General features: G+C 50.8%; 2 protein-coding genes across 3 annotated transcripts; both read right to left on the reverse strand.

The window, feature by feature from the left end:
* Positions 1-964: 964 nt before the first annotated feature.
* myf5 (myogenic factor 5) lies at positions 965-4,877 on the reverse strand. Of its 2 annotated transcripts, XM_035621185.2 has the most exons (4): positions 4,739-4,877; positions 2,626-3,084; positions 1,664-1,736; positions 965-1,531 (listed from the first exon to the last, which is right to left on the reverse strand). In XM_035621185.2, exons 1-4 carry the CDS (start codon positions 4,796-4,798, stop codon positions 1,335-1,337), a joined length of 789 nt encoding a protein of 262 aa, XP_035477078.1. In that variant the 5' UTR covers positions 4,799-4,877; the 3' UTR covers positions 965-1,334. The 2 variants fall into 2 exon arrangements, with proteins under 2 accessions (XP_035477078.1, XP_035477070.1); XM_035621177.2 differs by lacking the exon at positions 4,739-4,877 and having other exon boundaries at positions 2,626-4,619.
* Positions 4,878-7,217: 2,340 nt separating this feature from the next.
* myf6 (myogenic factor 6) lies at positions 7,218-8,741 on the reverse strand. The gene is made up of 3 exons (XM_035621499.2): positions 8,074-8,741; positions 7,671-7,764; positions 7,218-7,585 (listed from the first exon to the last, which is right to left on the reverse strand). The coding sequence occupies exons 1-3, from the start codon at positions 8,698-8,700 to the stop codon at positions 7,497-7,499; spliced, it is 810 nt and encodes a 269-aa protein (XP_035477392.2). The 5' UTR covers positions 8,701-8,741; the 3' UTR covers positions 7,218-7,496.
* Positions 8,742-19,490: the final 10,749 nt, after the last annotated feature.

Here is a 19,490-nt window from a genome sequence, read left to right on the forward strand (position 1 = left end):
CCCACCACCTCCTGCCACCTCCCACCTCCCACCCGACCCCTCTCACGCACACAATGAGCACAATTAAGAGGCCATTTGTTTCTCCACTGTGGCGCTGGCGGTGTTAATCGGGGCGTTAATGACGACGACAACGACGACGACGACTCACATTTGGCTGCAAAGAACCAACAGGGCACACGGAGGAGGCCACTTCCTTTTCAAAACGCAAAGTCCCAAACAGCATCGGAGGTGCCGAGGGAATAAACCCACATGAAAGATGCACAGTGGGGTTTTTTTTTTTTAGCTCAATGCAGCTTTTTCTTTTTCTATATCTGCGCATATGCAAACAATATATTGTTCTTTTCTTTCTCTCTTATTTAAAACCTTGCCGCGATGCCGAAAAAATTACAAGGTCAGATCACTTTTTCACTGCACGCAGGGAGCGGACGGAATGATTAACGGTATCAGCCGACCTCCATCAGCTTCCCTAATGCGATCTCCACGCCTTGTTAGCAGGAGACAGTCCCGACTATAGTCCGGGACGAGCCCCCTGCACCCGTGAACACGTCCCGTCACGTTCACGTAGTCGTTTTTCCCTGGGAAAATGTATAATATATATAATATTGATTATTATGCAAATGAACATGAATCTGCAAACTTCAGATGATTAATTTAGCTGTTGCAAATCCCACTAAACTACGATCAATCGGTGTCACGGTGACGGTAACCGCCGTAGATCACGTGTTGCTCCTGTTGATAAATGGAATCTGTTTGGTTTCTTAAAAAAAAGAAAAGACAAAAAAAAAAGATCATCTTGCTGTAAAAGTGCGAGTTCGTCGCTTGTTCTTTGGGTCCTGTTGATATTTTCAATTGTGTTCTGGGTGATATTCATGTTACGTTATTATTTTAGCTCCTAATTTGCAGGAATAATAAATGAGATTGAGGATGTGACCACGTGTGGAAACAGAAGAAGAGGCAGCATTCATACGTAGCAATGAAAGATTTAATGCTCACGACAACATGAAAAAAAAGTATACGAAATAACTGCATAAATACCACTTAGTGTCGGGATAATGCAACATTACAATTTTATAATTAAATATGTCTCGGCGGTTACAACAGCGTGTATAGAATAAATGGGGCAATTTACATTACATATTTACAGTCTCATGTACAAGATTAAAAGCCTTCTTGCCACAGAGGGTCGTCGGGATCCTGCTGCGTCTTCCGTCCACGTTTACGGCACCAACGAAAAAAGAAAAAAAAAATCAGTTCTTAATCTCTTCTCGTTGCAAATGCAGCCGCCTCGTCGGCGGCGCGGCGAGCCCGCCCGTGGCATACGGGAGATGGCTCCTTCAGAGGACGTGGTACACGGGCCGGGAGCCGGGGCTCTCCGGCGTGCGGGGCTGCGAGTCGGCGCTGCCGGGGGAGAAGGTGGCCGCGTCCCTCAGGGCGGCCGGCCCGCAGCCGGACTCCGCGGCGGAGAGGCGGTCCACGATGCTGGAGAGACACTGGAGGCTGGAGGCGCCGGCCGCTCTGTCGCCCACACTGTCTGATAAGGGGCGAAGGGGGGGGGGAGGAGTTGGGAATCAGTCGTTTTTCTGATACAAGATGGATTCTTGCAGGAACGTGTGTCGTATCAATGTCAGCGGCCGGCGTCAGTGTGGGGGAAAAGGGTTCTTACCATTCTTTGCGTACGAATAGCTGCTGCTGTAGTTTGCGTTCAGATGTTGCCACAGTGGACTGCTGCTGCCGGCCTAAAGAAGGACAGGGGAACATGTTAGCCTTGACATTCTTTCAAAAAGGAAAGACATAAGACAAGTATGACGTGCTGTGTTTGTAATAAACACATGTGGCGATGGAAGAGGGGCGGAGAGGAAAAATAAGAAGCGCAGCGGGAGAAAAAAACAAGCGATGCCCTTCATGGTAAACTGGACAGGCTAATAAATCCCGAATTCCAAAAGTTATGGGCTTCTTCATTTCACATACACCTTAAAGCCAAGAAGTGGCAGCGAGCGCTCCCCCGCTCCCCCGCTCCCCCGGCTCCGAGCGTGGCCAATCGATTGTATCAGTGGAAGCAACACCGGTTTGTGCAAGATGACACTTTACTCCCAGTAAATCTGCAGAAAATCCTGGCAGCGGCCGCAGAGAACATGCAGTCAGGATGGAATGCAGGAGGGGGGGGGAAGAAGAAGAAGAAAAAAGAAAAGCGCGCCCCCAGTTTTCCTCTCTCCCCACGCCTGCCAGACTTCGGTACGGTGGATTTGGCTTTGGTTTATTAGGGCTATAAAGTGTCCGGTGGTGGGAAAAGCTGTTCCTCCATCCGGATATTTAACTGATACGCCGGTCACCTTCAGACCAACTCAACCTAACCCAGTGACGGTGAGATTACGTGCTTGTTTCTGAGGATCATGGGAGAGGGTGACATGCAGGAGGAGGAGGAGGAGGCCCGAGACACCGCGAGGCCAAAACAAGCTTTGTCTTCAAATCGGAAATTTACATTCTACTTTGGAATTCAATTCTTAAAGTTCCTACAAGACGGAGTCCCGCCTCACAACCAGCCGACCCCCATCTCTCTGACGCACACGTCTCTGAAGACTCCCGCACAAGCGCACGTTTGTGAGGCTGCGGATCAGAAGGTCTTACCATGCCGTCAGAGCAGCTGGAGAGCGGGCTCCCAGGCTCGGAGCTGCTCTCCCCGGGAAGGCCGTAGTAGTTCTCCACCTGCTCCTGTAGCAAGTCCTGCAGGCTCTCGATGTACTGGATGGCGTTGCGCAGGATCTCCACCTTGGGCAGCCGCTGGCTGGGGTTGGCCGAGGTGCAGCGGCGCAGCGCCTCGAACGCGTGGTTGACCTTCTTCAGCCGCCGGCGCTCGCGCATGGTGGCGGCCCGCCGGCGGTCCACGAAGCTGGACTTGCGCTTGCAGGCCTTGCAGGCCCACTGCAGGCAGTGGCCCGGCTGGTGCGGCGAGGAGCCGGGCACCCGGACGTGTTCGTCCTCGTCGGAGCCGTCGAGCTCCATGCCGCCGCCGAACTCCAGGCTGTCCGGGGACGAGGCGCACGCCCTGTCGTAGTAGACCTGGGACGGGGAGAAGACGTCCATGGCCTGTCGGAGGAAAACGGAGTGTGGCGGGCGCAGGAAGAGAGGAGGGGAAGGACGCAGGGTGGAGGAGCGAGCGGGGTGAGAGAGAGGAGACCTCTGAGTGATATGAGGGGTCTGTTGCCCCAGGCCCCCCTTATATGCCCCCAGGCCAGAGCCCAGGGCCCACATTGGCCAGCTCTAATTACCATGGCCCATTGGCCCAGCCAGAAGGCAGGCTGGGGTTAGCTCGACTCCCTCCCTGCCCCATCCCCAAACCGCTGCCTCTCACCCCCTCAGTACCCTGCGGAGATTCCCACATCTGCACTCACGGGTGTTTTCCCACTCATCACCACCCTTCTCCTCCCCAACAGCCCCCCCCCTCGCTCGTCCTGCAAGGCCACGAGTGAATCCGCGGCACGGGAATGTTTTCAGGGGCGCTGGGCGAACACGACATGACCCCTTTTTTTTCTTTTTGTTAAATCGTCATAAAGTGCACATTCATTCTCTGCTTGATTCATCCCGCGTCACGGGGGGGGGGACAATTTGCTATGAAGACATAAATATCAAAGAGAGACGTGTTTATGTTTGGTCAAACCGTGCGGGGGGGGGAGGAAAAAGGAGGGCGACCACTTGTTGGGAGCACGCAGGCCCAATTTTTACGGTGGAGACGACAGCGTTGCAGATGCAGCCCAGCTGCAGAGGGAAGGTGTAACATTTCAAGCCCGGCGGAAAATTCACATCGCGGCGGCAAAGCCACCACCAGCACCAACACCTCGGGGCCTCGTCCCTGGAAGGTGCCGCCAGCGATCCCCTGTTTGCCAGAGAGGCTCATTAGAGGCGTTCTGCCTCGGAGGAGCCAAATTTTGACCGTTAAAAGTTATTGACACAAGTCAAGTGCTCTCAATTCAACACGCAGCAGATGGTCGCTGTGGTGCAGGGGTTCAGAAAAACATTTAGAGGGGGGGGGGCTTTGGAATAGAGCTGCAGCAGTTCATCGATTAGGAAATCGAACACTGAATTAATCGGCGACTTCTTTGATCATCGACTAGTCGGATTAAGTTGTTTTTATGGGGAGAATAAGCTGAGAATAATCAGCTTTCTTAAATGTGATTATTTAAACAGTGACAGTAAACTAAATATCTTTGGTGTTGGAGTTTTTGGGAAACACGGTTGTGATTTTATGGACCAAACAACTAATCGATTAAACGAGAAAATGATCGACAGATTAACTGATAATGAAAATTAAAATAGCAGCTAGTTGCAGCCCTATAGTTAACATATGAGGAATTTAATGCTGTTCATTTTTTTTTCATCCTTTTTACAAAAGTAAAACAAAAATTCTTCATATTAAATTTTTTTTTAACTGTAAATCAAAAAAGTTTCAGACAAATTAAACTTGTCGACTGATTCGGTTTTCTTTATGTTCTCTGCCCAGTTGATGTTGGTGACATCATACCCTGGAGTGAGTTGTGTGTCTCAATATTTTGCAGCAGACAAGAAGTTGTCAGAATTTGAATTTGGTCTCTGCAGCGCGACGTCGGTTTGGATGGTGATTGTGTTGCTGACAGCCAACAAGGATACAATGCGGATATTTCTCACAATGTGTCAAAACGTTTGGCGCGACCCCCACCACCCTCAAATCTCTGGGAACCGCGCGCACCTAAGAAAACACCAGTACCTGCTGCTGCCTCCGAATTGCCGTCGGAGTTTGGATTGGGCGCACAGCTGAAGAAGACATCGCCTGCGCTTGTGGCTGCTGGGGAGATCAAAGTGTGTGTGTGTGTGTGAGAGAGAGTGTGTGTGTGTGTGTGTGTGAGTGTGTGTGTGACAATGAGAAAACCTGGCAACCCACGGGGTGGAGTTCGCGCAGTTTACGCTGGCGCAGTCTTTACGCACGCGCGCACTGGGCCGTTGCGCGCCGCCGCGTGATCCCTCTGCGGGGCCGAGTCTCTGGGGAGCTCAGGCTGCAGTTTAGCTCGTGTGGTGTTGTTCTCAAGGGTCAGAGACGGAGTTAAGTGCAGGGCAACGGGGTTGATGCTTTATGTCCACGTCCCTCACGCCTGAAAACCTTATTTCTTCCAAACGGCCTCGTGCTTTGACCCAATGTGCTGCTGCTGCTGCTGCTGCTGCTGGTTTAATGCAGCACCACCAGGCCCCTGACAGGGAGACGATTCATCACCTACTCTCCTGCAGAGGAGATCCTTCTCCATAACTCTTTGTGACCTATGAGTGCATTTCTGTTCCTTTTGTTTGTTTCGGCACATTTGAACTGCCTAAATTCTATTGAGGTCGGATTCTTCTTCTTTAAAAGCACAACTGCACTTGTTTGCACTTGAGAGCACATAAAATCCATGTCAGTTTCACAATCCCCCCGAAAGAATAGAAAAAAGAGAAACATTTTGAGTGGCAACACCATTTGTTTGGCAGCGAGCACAGAGAGAGAAAGAGAGAGAGAGAGAGAGAGAGAGACCTACACTGTACTGCTCTGAATCCCTTCTTCTGAGCAGGATGTTCAAGGAAAAGTCCGGATAAATCGGAGCATTCAAGCCCCCCTTCATATGTGACGGCTCGCCTTTCATCTGCTCGCCCTCTTTTAAAACACACCGCCTTCGCAGCCAAAATGAGAACGATACGGTGCCATCAGTAACACCGAAATCCCCGTAAAAGTTGGACAAGAGACAGACAGAGAGAGAGAGAGAGAGAGAGAGAGAGAGAGAGAGTGGGCTCTGGGAGGAGGGCCTGCAGTGTGATGGAGCAAAAAACAGCATGTTTCAAACATGCTTTTGCAGAAAATACGACTTTATGAGCAGGTTCATCAGCAAAAACCTTCACATTTTGAGACAGGCCCGGCAATATTTGAATCGTGGATGTTTGGTCTAATAGCTAGTCATTTGGCAAAAGCAGAGGTGAGATTGGCAGATACACCGCGGAGCTGCACATGCAGTATCCAGAGTGAGAGCAGGGGGCCATTAAAATCACATTACTGTCGGGGAGATATCGTGTTTCCACGCGGTTTACTGCCGAAAACAGGATATTTGGTTAAAAGACGTGGATTGCTCTGTTGAAAGGAGCCAAATTAAAAAGCCCTGCATATGTTTTTTTTAAGCTTTAGTGTGGACGACGAGGAGGACGCAAAAGTGTGCACTACTGTAAAAAACAAAAAAAAAGGATAAATACTGCATTTATTAGTGTTTTCATTCAGACTGTATTTCAGAATCTAAAGTTGTATTATTATACACAATGGTTAATTTCATAGTTTTTATAATCATATTGCATCGGTGAAGGAGGAGCAGACTTTAACTGCTTCATATACTGGACCGTAGTGTAATCAAATGTTCAGGATGACAGTTTTATCTGATATCGAAAAGATGAATATAGTAGAACAGCTAATAACTTTATTATTATCGGGGGGGACAATAATAAAGTGTGTGTGTGTGTGTGTGTGTGTGTGTGTGTGTGTGTGTGTGTGTGTGTGAGAGCAATGAGGCAGACTCCCAGAGGTCAACCAGGGCTCCATGTCGTCCACAGAGATCTGAGGGAGTCTGACGCACCCCGACATCATCAGCAAACACCACCCCCATCCCCCACACGACAACATCTAATATGTATCTGGATCTTCGTGCCGTTATTAGCATCGTGTCACACATTTTTTTTCTCTGATAGCTCGCATCGTAAACGCTGTCGATGACGACACAGCGACAAAGTGACGATGTAGAGAAACGACCTCTAATGGCTCAAATAACTTTATTATCCCGCCGGGGCTTTGCGCAACTCTCCGGCCCGCCGCCAAACTTTCCATGTCCCCAAACATGTGACCGGAGCGGGGCAGAGTGGGAGGCTCGCTGTGTGTTCGCAGTGGACTCGAGTTACTGTTGTGGTGGGATCAGGGCCGGCCGGATGCCAGTGGGAACAAAGGGAGGCGGCCCCCGGGCGCCGCAAACTGTTCCAGGGGCAGTGTTAGACGGATCTCGTGGACTCCGTGTTAGCCGTGAATGTTGGGGGGAACTGGGCCTAGAGCGTGGAGCCATTTTGTTTTTGTCCTGTTAATGTAAACTAGTGAAGCGGATGTTTTGTAGAGGTTTTGTATCAAAAATCGAACATCGAATATGATACAACCATAGTGAAGTGGATGAAAACTGAAGAACAAAGTGGTTCACTATGATGCAAAAGTACTTTATTTTCATGGTCAGTTATGTACAATCATTTAAATACAACTTTAGCTTTTTTTTTAAATTATATATAAGAGTTTCTCTGCCTTTGAATACAAAATAAATAAATCTAAACATCACATTGTTATAAAATATGTACAAATGTGTCGCTCCTGCTCCGCGACGGACCGGAGCCAGAGTGGCTGACTTCATCGTGGAAACGATTCATGGGAATTCTTTTTTTGCTTCAAACGTTAAAATATGCGTGTCTGGAGCGAGAGGGCGCCGCTAATCCTTGCCGAAGCTGATCTTGTCGTCGTGGGTGATGCTGTCCACGATGGAGGACAGACGCAGGAGGCTGGAGGACCCAGAGGTTCCTGTAAGGGCAGAACACACGCTGACCTTTAACCCCACTTGACCTTTGTTGGTTTTTAGGTTTTCTTTCGGTCGTGACACGTTTACCTTCTCGGTGTGTCGTCAGCGCCGCGGTGGAATGGTCAGCAGAGGTCGGCCAGGGCTCGGACGCCTTCTTCCAGTGATACCCGTGACCGGCGGCCTGTTTGGAAACGACAAATCACACAGGTTCTCACCGATGCACCACATTTGTAAATTGTAAGGCCGTTGCTGGGAGAAAAGAAAACTCTTCCAGGGAAACATTCATAGGCAGTGACATCATTACTGAACATCCCACTGTTGAGCCTGGCTGAAACACAAACATCACTGAGAGATACACACACCAGAAAGTCATAACAGACACCGCAGGCCATGGAGCCTCCACGCTGCCCGCATCAAGTCGCCCGAGCACCGCAGGGCGCACTGAAGGAACATGCTTGGTGGGAACTGGCTGTGTCCACGACGAGCTTACAGTGTGTTCTCTGGACTCGTGGGAGGGTGCGTTCGTGGGTCCGTCCTGCTCGTCCAGGCTCTGCAGCAGCTCCTGCAGCCTCTCGATGTAGCCGATGGCGCTGCGTAAAATCTCCACCTTGGGCAGCCGCTGGTTGGGGTTGGCCACGGTCCTGCGCTTCAGCGCCTCGAAGGCCTCGTTGATCTTCTTCAGCCGCCGCCTCTCGCGCAGCGTGGCGGCCTTGCGCCGGTCCGTGGGCGCCGACCTCCTCTTGCAGACCTTGCAGGCCCACACGAGGCACTGGCCCGCGCAGTGCGCCCGCAGCAGCCCCGGCGGCGCGAGGACGTGCTCCTCCTCCTCCTCCCCCTCGCCCTCCTCCTCCTCGTCCTCGTCCTCGTCCTCCTCCTCCCCGCTGCTCTCCCCCCCGGTCCCGGACGGGACGTGGTCCCCGTGGCCCCCGTGGCCCGGGGACAGCGCGCCGTCGCCGGCGTTGTACAGCGGCATGTCCAGGTGCTGCAGTGGTCCATGGTCCCCCTCCTCCAAATAGCGCAAATCGCCGAAAAGATAAGCGTTGGTCTCGAAGAGGTCCATCATATTGTCGCGGCCCTCTCTCCCTCTCTCTGTGTTTTGACAGTGGCACTGTGGCATTTAAGCAGAGCAGCATGGACACAAGTCACCAGGCTTATATATAGAATGTGAAACTCTATCCAACAGTTTGGCTGCCACACTGCATCAAGCAACTTCTTCTTTCCTTCCCCCCCCCCCCACCCAATGGGTCTTTACAACCTATACTGAGTCTGTGTACATGGGAATACATATCTACATTAAGGCCCAAATGTCACCTCAGGTTTCACGACAGGTGCTTTACACACCAGGGATATTTGCCTCCTGTACTGCCGCCGACAAACGGAAGCACGTGGATGAATGTGGAGACTCATTTCTAAAGAGACAGAGGTTTATGGCTTGTTCTTGTACCAATGATACAGTATAGTATTAGTACATGAAATGATATTTCATTATCAGCATTTATTTATGTTGATAATTATCTTATTGTTTTTTATCGTCTTTTAATATCTGTGTTATGGTATTTCATTTTTTCAATTTTTCGGCTCATCCGTCGATAATCAATTTGCATTGCAAAGTGCAATACACACACACACACACACACACACACACTTCGTTCGATATGTGTGTGTGTTGAGTCGGCTGCCAATTGTAACTGGCAGAAAAAAATCCCGACATAAATAGACTGGAATGTGCAGAGTCAAAACAGCTTTGAGGAACACATGTAGCCTATAGGATGGCTATAAATAGACACGTGGCTCATTCATCTCCGATTCATAAGGGAGACAAAAGGCTCAGAGGAGGTGATGTGCACGTGATATATTGCCGTAACCCGAAAAGGCCCACGACTGGAAACTTCACGGGGCCGGAATGTGGAGGATTCCTATTTTCGCATGGCGGCACGACCTTGTGTTTATGAAATGAAAAACAAGATGGAGTCGTCGGGACGGCGACGGCGGTGGCGGTGGCGGCGGTGGCTTGTGGACCCGCGAGAGGCAAACATGCCGGATGTTTACCAGGTAGATTAAAGACGGCAACTCTTGAATGAGTCACATTCAGGGAGGGATACAGCAACTTCTCAAACTTTTCGGATCAGCCTCCCTTTTTCTAATCCCCACACGGAGCTCCCGGAAGCTGCCGACGTCTCCGAATTAAAATTTACCCCAGCGACACTTCAGCCTCCATTACCGACAGCTATAATATCAAAATCCCATAACACCAGTGCAATCAATTCACGGAGCAGTTGAGGAGATAGTTTTTTTTTTTTCTTTGCCTATCTGGTTCTACCTGCCGCTGAAAAAATAATTAATGCAGGTTTTATTTTCCATTCTTGGAATGATTCGAGAGGACTTCAGACATGCACTGAAGTCGGGACGTTTTCCTGACAGCCCCCTTGCGTAAAATATCTCCGGAAGGTTCGCGGCGAGGCGCGTGGGCGCGCTACAAAAGGCGCCACCCCCCGCGCAACTTTGACGGACATTTGCCGGAGTTGAAATGTGTCTAAAAAGCGACATAAAGCCTCAAGAACATATCGTGCCTACAAAACATTCACTGTCACTCTAATTGAACTGCGATCTTGCACAATAATGTCTCACTTGTTGGTAAAGACAGAGGGAACGTTCGACATCTTGCTCTTGTCCCCGAGAAAGGCAACGCGCTGATTCATTTTTTTCCCCCACGTTGTTCCCCACTAGTCTCCGGTGTCCACGGCCGCAGCCCTGCAGCTGCAGGTTTCTTCCTAATGTGAATTGCCACATGAGAACACGGCCTGTTGCTTTTTGGCGTCTGCTGATGGAACTGAAGTTTCTGTACAGTAGAAGTTGGAACATTGAAGTGAAGTCCAGGAAATGACACCTGTTTGTTTGGAAAAATTAGAGAAATTGAGCCGGACTTCGAACACGACTGGCCTCGCTCCACGAGCTGCGAGTGGCGTCCCCGCTGTCGCCGCGGCCCGCGAGCTCGTTTTTTTTTTCCCGTCGGTGAATAATTGATCATGTGCTGAGGGGAAAAGTGAAAAAGAGATGATGAAATACAAAACGAAAAAGAAAAGGCCACAGATACATTCTGACTATGGTTATTTTATCCTTTTTAAAAGAAGGAAATGATTTATGCATTATCTTTTGGTTCTTCGTGGCTTAATGGCCTGTGAGGGCCCCAATACAGAGCAACATTACAATATTCTATATCCATCTGGTATCCGTGCTTTAAAAACTTTAAATCAAAGAAATATTCAGCACAAATTTTCCTTAAGCCTGGTGAAGAATGTCTAATAATTAATCACACTGACCAAATGATTATTACTAGTATCAATAGTTTTCTCTCTCCTAAACCAAGCAACGTAATCACAATCCGCAATACTTTATTGATCCTCAGGGGTAATTGTGTAATCATATGATGCCTTGAATGCTGGAAATATTAGATTTGCTGTAGTTTCTCTTGAGACATTTGTTTTTAACCAAATTCTCATTAACTGATGTCAAATTTTCAAACCGTCTCAAGGAACCCAAACCGCCAAGTCATGTCCGTGTGATGTTTCTCCGTCCAGCAGGTGTTGGAACGGTGATCCTTTGGGGACTAGTGCCGACATGGTGGGGGGGAGGGGGGGGTCACAAACAGAGCTGATAATGAACATGAACTGCAGGACCCCCCCCCCCCCCCCGTGGGCCCAACTGGACCTCCCGCCTCAGACAAGGCTGCACACTCATCGGGCTGTTTTTTTCCGAGGGGAAGCCCCGGTGCACCGTGACGGACACGCCGCACATAACCCGGCTCCACACCTGGGATATGAATTGGCCAATCGGGGGGTTAAGTACCGTGCCCGTGGGCCCGATGACAACGCCTCACCTGGGGTCGCGACCTCTCCACCTCCGGCATCACCGGTCTGGTGACTCCGCTGCAAAGAGGCTCTGATGAATGAGTGCGGGGCGGGGGGGGCACGGAGGGGAGCTCATATCTCAATAAAGGTGTGGAATCTATACGTCACATTGCATCCATACATTATCTATACGCCACACTACATCCATACATTATCTATGTAGACAACGATTCAGGGTCGTTGTCTACATAGATAAGATTAGAGTAATTTCAGTTCCAATGGAGGGTCGGACACAGAGACTGCAACAGGTTGGTTACAGTGAGCAGAAATTCCTCCGTTTATTAGCCAGATTTATAAACCGGCCAGAAATAATTTCACGTCATACTCAATGCTGCTAATAGCATTTTGAAAAAATGTAATCTTCTCTAGCAAAAGAAATCCATCTCTGTTCCAGATATTGCTTTTCCATCGCGGACGGTAATGAGATGTCTCTTGCCGCAAAATCTAAATTCATATGCAGTATATTACTACTCCAGCTCCAATTTCCTTCTTTTTTTTCCAACGACTTGCCGCCAAATGAAGGGCAGTAGATTGACTGTGGGACAATAACACAAACTGGACATTGTCATTACCAGTAACCCGCCATATGTGATGACTATGAGTGGCAGCATTTCTCCCAGACATACATTTTGGATTTGGGCCGAAAATGTTCTATTCACATTTGCAGGAGTTGGGGATTGTGCAGGTTGGTCAGAGTATAACAATGTCGTGCATGCGCGCAGAGAGCAATTGAATTATTTCCAGGGTGAAAACTTCTTTTATGCAGAAATGCATATAGTCCTAGAATCTCTCAGGGCCTTACGGCACCGGGCTGGAAGGGCGCCGGGCCGAGGCCCAAGTCAAACAATGGGCTCCCTCCCTTGAGCCAACGGAGCTCAAGAGGCGGCCAGTGTCACAGGCCCGGCCCCGCGCATGTGATGGCATCTCCCCCTAATCTCCCCGGCCCCGGCTCCCTCGAGCTCGCAGGCGGGGCCCGACGGTGGTCAACGCAGAGCAGGGGAGTAACTGTCTCTGCCTGGGCTGAGCTGACAGGCGGCTCCTCTCACTCGTGGCCCCCGAGCCGAGGGGGTTAGACGGGTGGGGCTTGGGTTTCAAAGGGGGAGGGAACACGACGATGGCATCTGCCTCCTCTCTGGTGGTACGACGCGGGGATTCAGTTCAAAGAGCGGAGCCGGCTGGGGTGCGTCAATTAGCGTGGGGGAAAGGGCTCGCCGGCCGGCCGGCCCCGCTCGCCGGCCAACTCTCTGTGACCTCAGAGCGCGATACAATTGCCGGGGCCGCGATGAGAGCGTTGCACGCCGGTCGGGCGGTGTCAACGCACGGCCCCTCTCCTTTGCAAATGGACTGGTATTGATAGACAGGCTTAAAGGGTTGTTCCTGCAAATGGATGCGAAGAATAATAACCGCGCGGCACCAGCACGCCCGAAAGGGGCGCGCACATTCCGCCAGCTGTCCAGCGTCCCCACTCGTCCCCATTGTTTCGTGGGCCCTCCATTGTAGCACGCGCCCGGAGAGCGGGCCGCCTGCGGCTTATCGCCTGACAGCTGACGGCGATATAGTTCCAAGTGATCTGAAGGTCCCTCCTGATTGATTCTGTCCTCATTCGGTGGAGTGATGGATTAGCCCCATGTTGTCCTGCGTGTATCGCTATCTGCCTTCCAGACGGGGCCACTGACGGGGACTTAGTGGGGGCACTGGCCTTGACCCGGCAGCAGACGATAGGAGACCCATGTCTGGCCACTGAGGTGAGACGCTGACCCCGCCGGCCTCTGTCTGGCCCCTCTGTGTTTCACCCCACCTCCTGTTCATGTACTTTTTCCACGAGAGCCTCTCCACGCAGGACGAAACACTGAGAGTCCAAATCCCAGAAAAAAAACCCCGCTTTGATGCTGCAAGCCTGTAAAACGATACGGCGGCACATCGCTATCGTCGCTATCGCGCTGCCTCTGGGAGTCGGGGACGCGGGCCAAGCGATAAGACGAGATGAATTCCGATCGTCGGCAAAGTGCGACCGTCGCCACGGCAACCCGGCAGGCGACGACGATTCCACCAATATTAGTTTTTGCCGAAGTGTCTGGGCCCGGAACAAAGCGTGTTTTGTTACAATGGATATTAGCCCCATTGAATAACATCAACAGCAGAGGGTTTAATTTTTTTCGGGGGGGGGGGGGGGGGGGGGGGGGGGGCGGAGGGTGGGGGGGATGGTGGTAAAGTGCCCGGCTCCAAGAGAAACTAATAGGATATTGATGAATGTCGGCGTTGACGAGTGAGAGAAGGGCCACTGCTGCGCTGTATAATTGGTTATACGGCGTCTCTCATGAAAGGAGAAGATAGCGAAGGGGGAGAACAGAAGCTTTTTCGAGGGGACGCGGGCGATAACATGATAGCCATAAAGCCGCGGTGGGTAAAGAGCACAGCCATGTCGGGCCCAGCCGCCGTGGGGGAGACCTCTGTCACCCAAAACCAGGGTTTCATCCTGATGAACCTTTCTGCCAAAGCCGTGTCATCCAGAGTCAACATCATTGGACATGGCCTCCATGGGGCAGAGCAGAGTTTTATACGTCTGTAAGTCCGTTTTTTCATCTTTAATAAACAGTGCTGGGTGTGGCGGAGTCAGCTGATCGATCATTTCAGTCATTTATCCTGTCTAAATGTTTTTATTCTAGCGCCTCACACGTGAGGATTTGTTGCTTTCCGCCGTCGTCCACCGGTGAAAAGTGAACATATTTGGCTTTTGAACAGTTTTTTGTAGTTGAAACAGTCAATCAATTGGAAAAATCTACACATTTAATACAAAATGAAAGAACATATATTGTTGGTTGCAACTTTCCCTTTTAAGGACTCTGATATCAAACCACATCCGGAGTGTTCTGGATGTCATCGTCTTGACGTGTATGAACGAGGAACAATGCAGTAATCAATGCGCACCGCCATCTCGCCACAACTGTTTACCTCCGTCCCCATTTAATGACGCGTCCGTGATTGCAGTGGTTCCGCTCAAAACTAATTGAAGCGCAGACTGGTTGGCGCCCTAAGTTCAAATAACCCTGAACCACTTCCCCGTTTGTGCAATAGGTCCATTAAAGCGTTTTTGGAAAAATCAATAGATAACAATCCTTTTCCTCTTATCACTGAACTAACGATATTGAGTTGCAATCCCCCCCCCCCCTTTGAAACCGTACCTCAAAGCCTCGTGATGCTTAATAATCCTTTTTTGGGGGGGAAATCAGACACTGATAATCAAAGAGATTAGATTAAAAGGGAGGTCATTCAGAAATGAGAGATGAATCATGAAGGGACCTGATGCTCAACTGCAGCAGATGTACAAAGTGTGCGTCCGCGATGTTGAGTAGCAAAGAGTCTAGAAGGTAGAGAATCCTTTAGTTGAAGAAACAAGTTACAGATGATCAAAATATGTTTGCACATTTGCACGTACACTCCCCCCCCCCAAAAAAAAAACCCAGCCACCCCTTTACATTCAGACGAGAGACAATTTATGGCTGGGCTGAAAGGAATGACCGAAAATGAGATTTACAATTGATCCGCATAATGTTGACGAATGGGCTGAAGGCCGGGCCCGTCCGTACGTGTGTGTGTGTGTGTGTGTGTGTGTGTGTGTGTGTGTGTGTGTGTGTGTGGCCCACAAAAATGTAAGAGAATCCCGAGATTCCCACTTTTGACACCCGCGTGAATTATCCTCAACAGGTTTGCTCTCCAGGCCCCGAAGAGCCTGCGGACTAGCGTTACTGTCCAAACACGTGGGGGGGGGGGGGTAGCTGAGCGTCGGCGACTGTGCGTCCGCAGTCGTCCCAGTTTTTTTTGTCCATCGTCCCTCCGCCTGAAAAGCATGGAAAGCATTTTATTGTTGTTGTTGTTGTTGTTTTTGGTGAGACTGAGAATCATCCGTCCCGTCGGACGTGCCACTCCACATGCACACGCACACGCACACGCGTGCACACGCACCGACGTCCTGCCTGGTGCCACGCCACCTGTTTGATACTATAAAAAATATAGTGTTACTGTTGTGGAAGTTATTGGAGATTAACTTTCGTGTGTGTGTGTGTGTGTGTGTGTGTGTGTGTATTGTGCAGGTGCATGCAGGGAAATGGTGTCAGATGGGTGTAGCATCCGTCCGCACTCTGCAGCTATTTCATTTCACTGCCGTGGAAGCAGGAAGGCATTTATCGCGGCAAACTGTTTCCGGCGCAGGAATTAATGCTCAATCCAAAATGAAAAAAAAATTAAAAAGGAGGCGACGCGGTCGGCCGACGCTGCTCTGGGAGGGAAAAGTGAGTCGCATGTGAGAGGAGAATATCTTTTCACGGAGAAGGTCTTGAGATTCTCCAGGATGGTTACCCCTTAATGACTTAATCCGAGTTGGGCCTCAGCGGTCTCCGCTCTGTGTGCCTCGGTGTAATCCTCGCTGTGAGCCCGGAGCCCGGAGCTGACCTCACTGTTTGGTTTCTCAGGGGTCCCCGGGGGGGGCCCCCGGCAGGTTCTGGGGCCCGGCCCTTGTACAGCAGAAGGGGTCTGAGACGCTGACATGCAGGGGCCCCGGGGTCCGCGGGGACCCGCCAGTCGCGGCTCCTGTTACCGCCGGGTTAGTCACGCTCTGCCAGATTTATGTGTGGAGCAGCAGAGAGGGCTTGGGTTGCACGATGCCAGCAAAGTGTCGCGATATTAATCCCCCGGCAGGAATGGACTCGTAATGCCGAAGATACACACATATTTTTGTATGGGTAGAAAAAAAAAGTCGTGGTGCGAGTTTTCTGTCTCGTCACTATCAGAGAGAATGCGCCAGCTTGTATTCCCTTTAATTCATTACATTTCCAGACACACTTTCAACTGTTCTAAATCAAATTGTGCAAAGGAAGTACGGGCTTAATTACATCGCTGCACTTTGATTAACCCCATGTTGGCCTTCTGCCCCACACGGCCTTTTGGTGATAAGGAAAGAAACAATGCAAAAGAGTTGACTTCTTCTTCTTCTTCTTCGTCGGTAAATTAAATTTAATACATTCATATAAGCCCTCTTTAGTGTTGAGGAACATGCAAAGGGCTTTGGACACACAGTCGACGCAGGGTCCTGCGGGTTCAGTTCATCAAAGAGGAGGGGACGACCCACTCGGATTCCTCCGCTGTGAAAGTCCTGCGCTGATGAAAATATCAAAAGAAGAGCTCCTCATAATTGAAAAGAAAAATGGCTCCCATGAGTGATGTACTAGTGCAAGTGCGGCTATGAAGGAACATGAAGAAGAAATACTTGAGTTAAGTGCATATGCCTCAAGTTAAGATGAAATAAAGTAAGATATCATCCCAATTGCAATGTCAGATACAGTTGGCATCTTGTACTCTGACAACATGGCAGAGAGGCATCCCCTCATTCCTGTGCAGTCCAACAATTTCCACGTCATTTCCCAACTGAAGTTGACGTGTTTCACCTTTAATGAGATTCGATTTTGTGCCGGAGTCACCAGGCAGCGATTCAGACGTTGCTCCTCGGGCGCTTCCGTGCAGGTTACGAGCACAATTAGGGAAAAAACGCGACAACGCGTCTTCGCGCCGAGGGACCACACAGCCAGACGACGGCGGACGCGTGGCGGGTCAGCACGTGTCCCCGGCCGACATTTGGACAGGCCTCTGTGGTTATTGTGTTGTTTCACACTGTTGAGCGTTGACGGGGGTGGGCTCGCGGTGCGGGACCACCTCTCACTGGAGGCTGACCCCCGGCTGCTCGGGGCACGGGGACAGGTGGACCGGGGGACCCCCCATACTTGACCGCGGACCTCCAGGAGAGAACGCTCATCCCCGTCTGCCCTGGTTCGCCACCTTGGCATTTATCATGCAATAGTCATTTGTCGGAGTGAGGATTTCATACTTTTCAATGCACATGTTCTTATATTGCATCTTCTCCGAGTTTTGGCTGATTGATGGTGTTGTGGCACTCGGTCCGCCCTGTAGGCGGCTTTTAGCATCCTCGTGCTACATAGCAGAGACAGAAGGGCTGCGTACACACACACACACACACACACACACACACACACACCGACACACACACACACACGCCCCTGCGTGGCTGCAGACCACAAACAGGCAGCGTAAACAACGCCGGGTCTGCCTCGCGTTTTATCTCCTCGCCACCCACAGTTTACGCCAGCGGGGAGCTGAAACCTTGCGCCGCCTGGGGTGCATCTGTAAGCCCCCCGCCCCCACCCACCCACCCCGAGCTAATCACCGTGCCCTGGCCCATCACGGAGCAAAGCTCCAGGCAAGTCAAACCCCCCCCCATCCCAAAAAAAACCCCAGCCCTTCTGGCTCCCGGTCAAATTATTAAAACATAAAGTGTAACCTTAAACTGCTGATAGACATTATTTCAGTTTTCCCACCAGTCCATCTCTGCCTCGGCCTGCCTGCGTGTGTGTGTGTGTGTGTGTGTGTGTGTGTGTGTTTCAGACATTGTTTTAAGAGAGCGGCGCTGCTGTTGGAGACCCTCGCGCTCGTTTGGACATTCTTTCGGAGTGAGGAGTTCCTCTGGGGGCCGATGTTTGAGTTTGGAGTCATTTCTTCACGCCTCTCGAATGGAAAGAAGACGCTCAGGGTGATGAACAATAGGAGGCGAATGGAGTCATCTTGGACCCGTGATCCCCCCCCCCCCCCCCCCCCCCCCCCCCCCCCCCCCCGCCTCCTTTACCTCCCCTCCCTCCTCCGCTTTCCCCCTCTGGCACTTAGACACACCAGTGTCCAGGACTGACCTGCTTGACCCGCTCTCAACAGCGCTCGACGAAGGAATGCACATCTCTTCTACAGCGCTGCCGTCGTGCGTGCTCTGCGTCCGGGGCTGTTTTGGAATTCTCCTCCCACCCTCTCGCGGTGCCGGATCGGGCCAGATGAAAGGCCGCATCTACTGCTCGTCGGTTGTGTTTGTCGGACACGTTTTCCTTGATTCCCTCTCCCCGGGTGGTCCCCGGCGGCCTGCTCTTGGAAAACAGCCCCGCGGAGGGAAGAGTCGAACACGGCGGCCGAGGCCGTAGGTGTCGCGATGCCCATCGCACTGGGAGCAACAAAACACGAAGAAGAAGAAGAAGAAGAAGAAGTCTCGATTACACAAACCCCCTGTCCACTGACACAGGCGGCGCGTCGCGTCAACTTGGTTCACAGTGTCGTAGAAATGTGTTGCACTTGGAAACTCAGCGTGAGGCCTCTTTTGCGAACGGAGGCCAGTTTGGGTCCAAACTGACACTTTCATGGACTTTAATTTGACTGGAAAGACTCAATATCACTTTTTTTCAGCAGTATTTCTATAACACCTATATTTCAACAGGTAGCGGGCGCCTGAAATGAAAGTGTCGCAGTCTATTGAAACAATAGACCTGTGCTGTAAAGCACTTTGTACCCTCAAATATAATATCTCATATCTCATTGGTTCACAACTGTCAATGTTAGTCAATGCAATATCCAGCTAAAGTATATTAAATGCCATATTCCAAAAGCTTAAAACGCTGTCGTCGAACCATTTTTCTTGCAAAAACAGCAGTGGTATTAACACCACTTAACAAAGGGCCGCGGCGTGTTCTTCCAACAATTGTCATCTAATCATAGGGAAATATTTTGCTTGCCAACAAGGCGCCGTCGCCCGGGAAACGGTCGGTCGTCGGGAGCTGAGCAGGGCGAAGGGGGTCCGGCACGGTGGGTACAGAGGGCGGAGCCGCGGGACAACCTGGGTAAACACAGCAGGGTCACGCAGGGTTCGAGGAGCCATGCGGGACGACGAGCACGCTGGTCTCGCTCGTCTTCTTTCCTTAATATATCAAAGCCTCAGACAAATGTGCAGGAATCAGTTCAACCACCCCCTTCCTCCTCCTCCTCCTCCTCCTCCTCCTCACATAATACTGTGACGCTTTTTCCCTGGCAGTGATACAGCGGTGCCCTGCAGAGTTTGAATCTGATGACGACGAGTGCATCTGCACGTCATAAACGTATATATCTATATATCCATATA

The sequence above is a fragment of the Scophthalmus maximus genome, chromosome 12 (genome assembly GCF_022379125.1).
Source record: "Scophthalmus maximus strain ysfricsl-2021 chromosome 12, ASM2237912v1, whole genome shotgun sequence".
In the NCBI taxonomy this organism is placed as follows: domain Eukaryota; kingdom Metazoa; phylum Chordata; class Actinopteri; order Pleuronectiformes; family Scophthalmidae; genus Scophthalmus; species Scophthalmus maximus.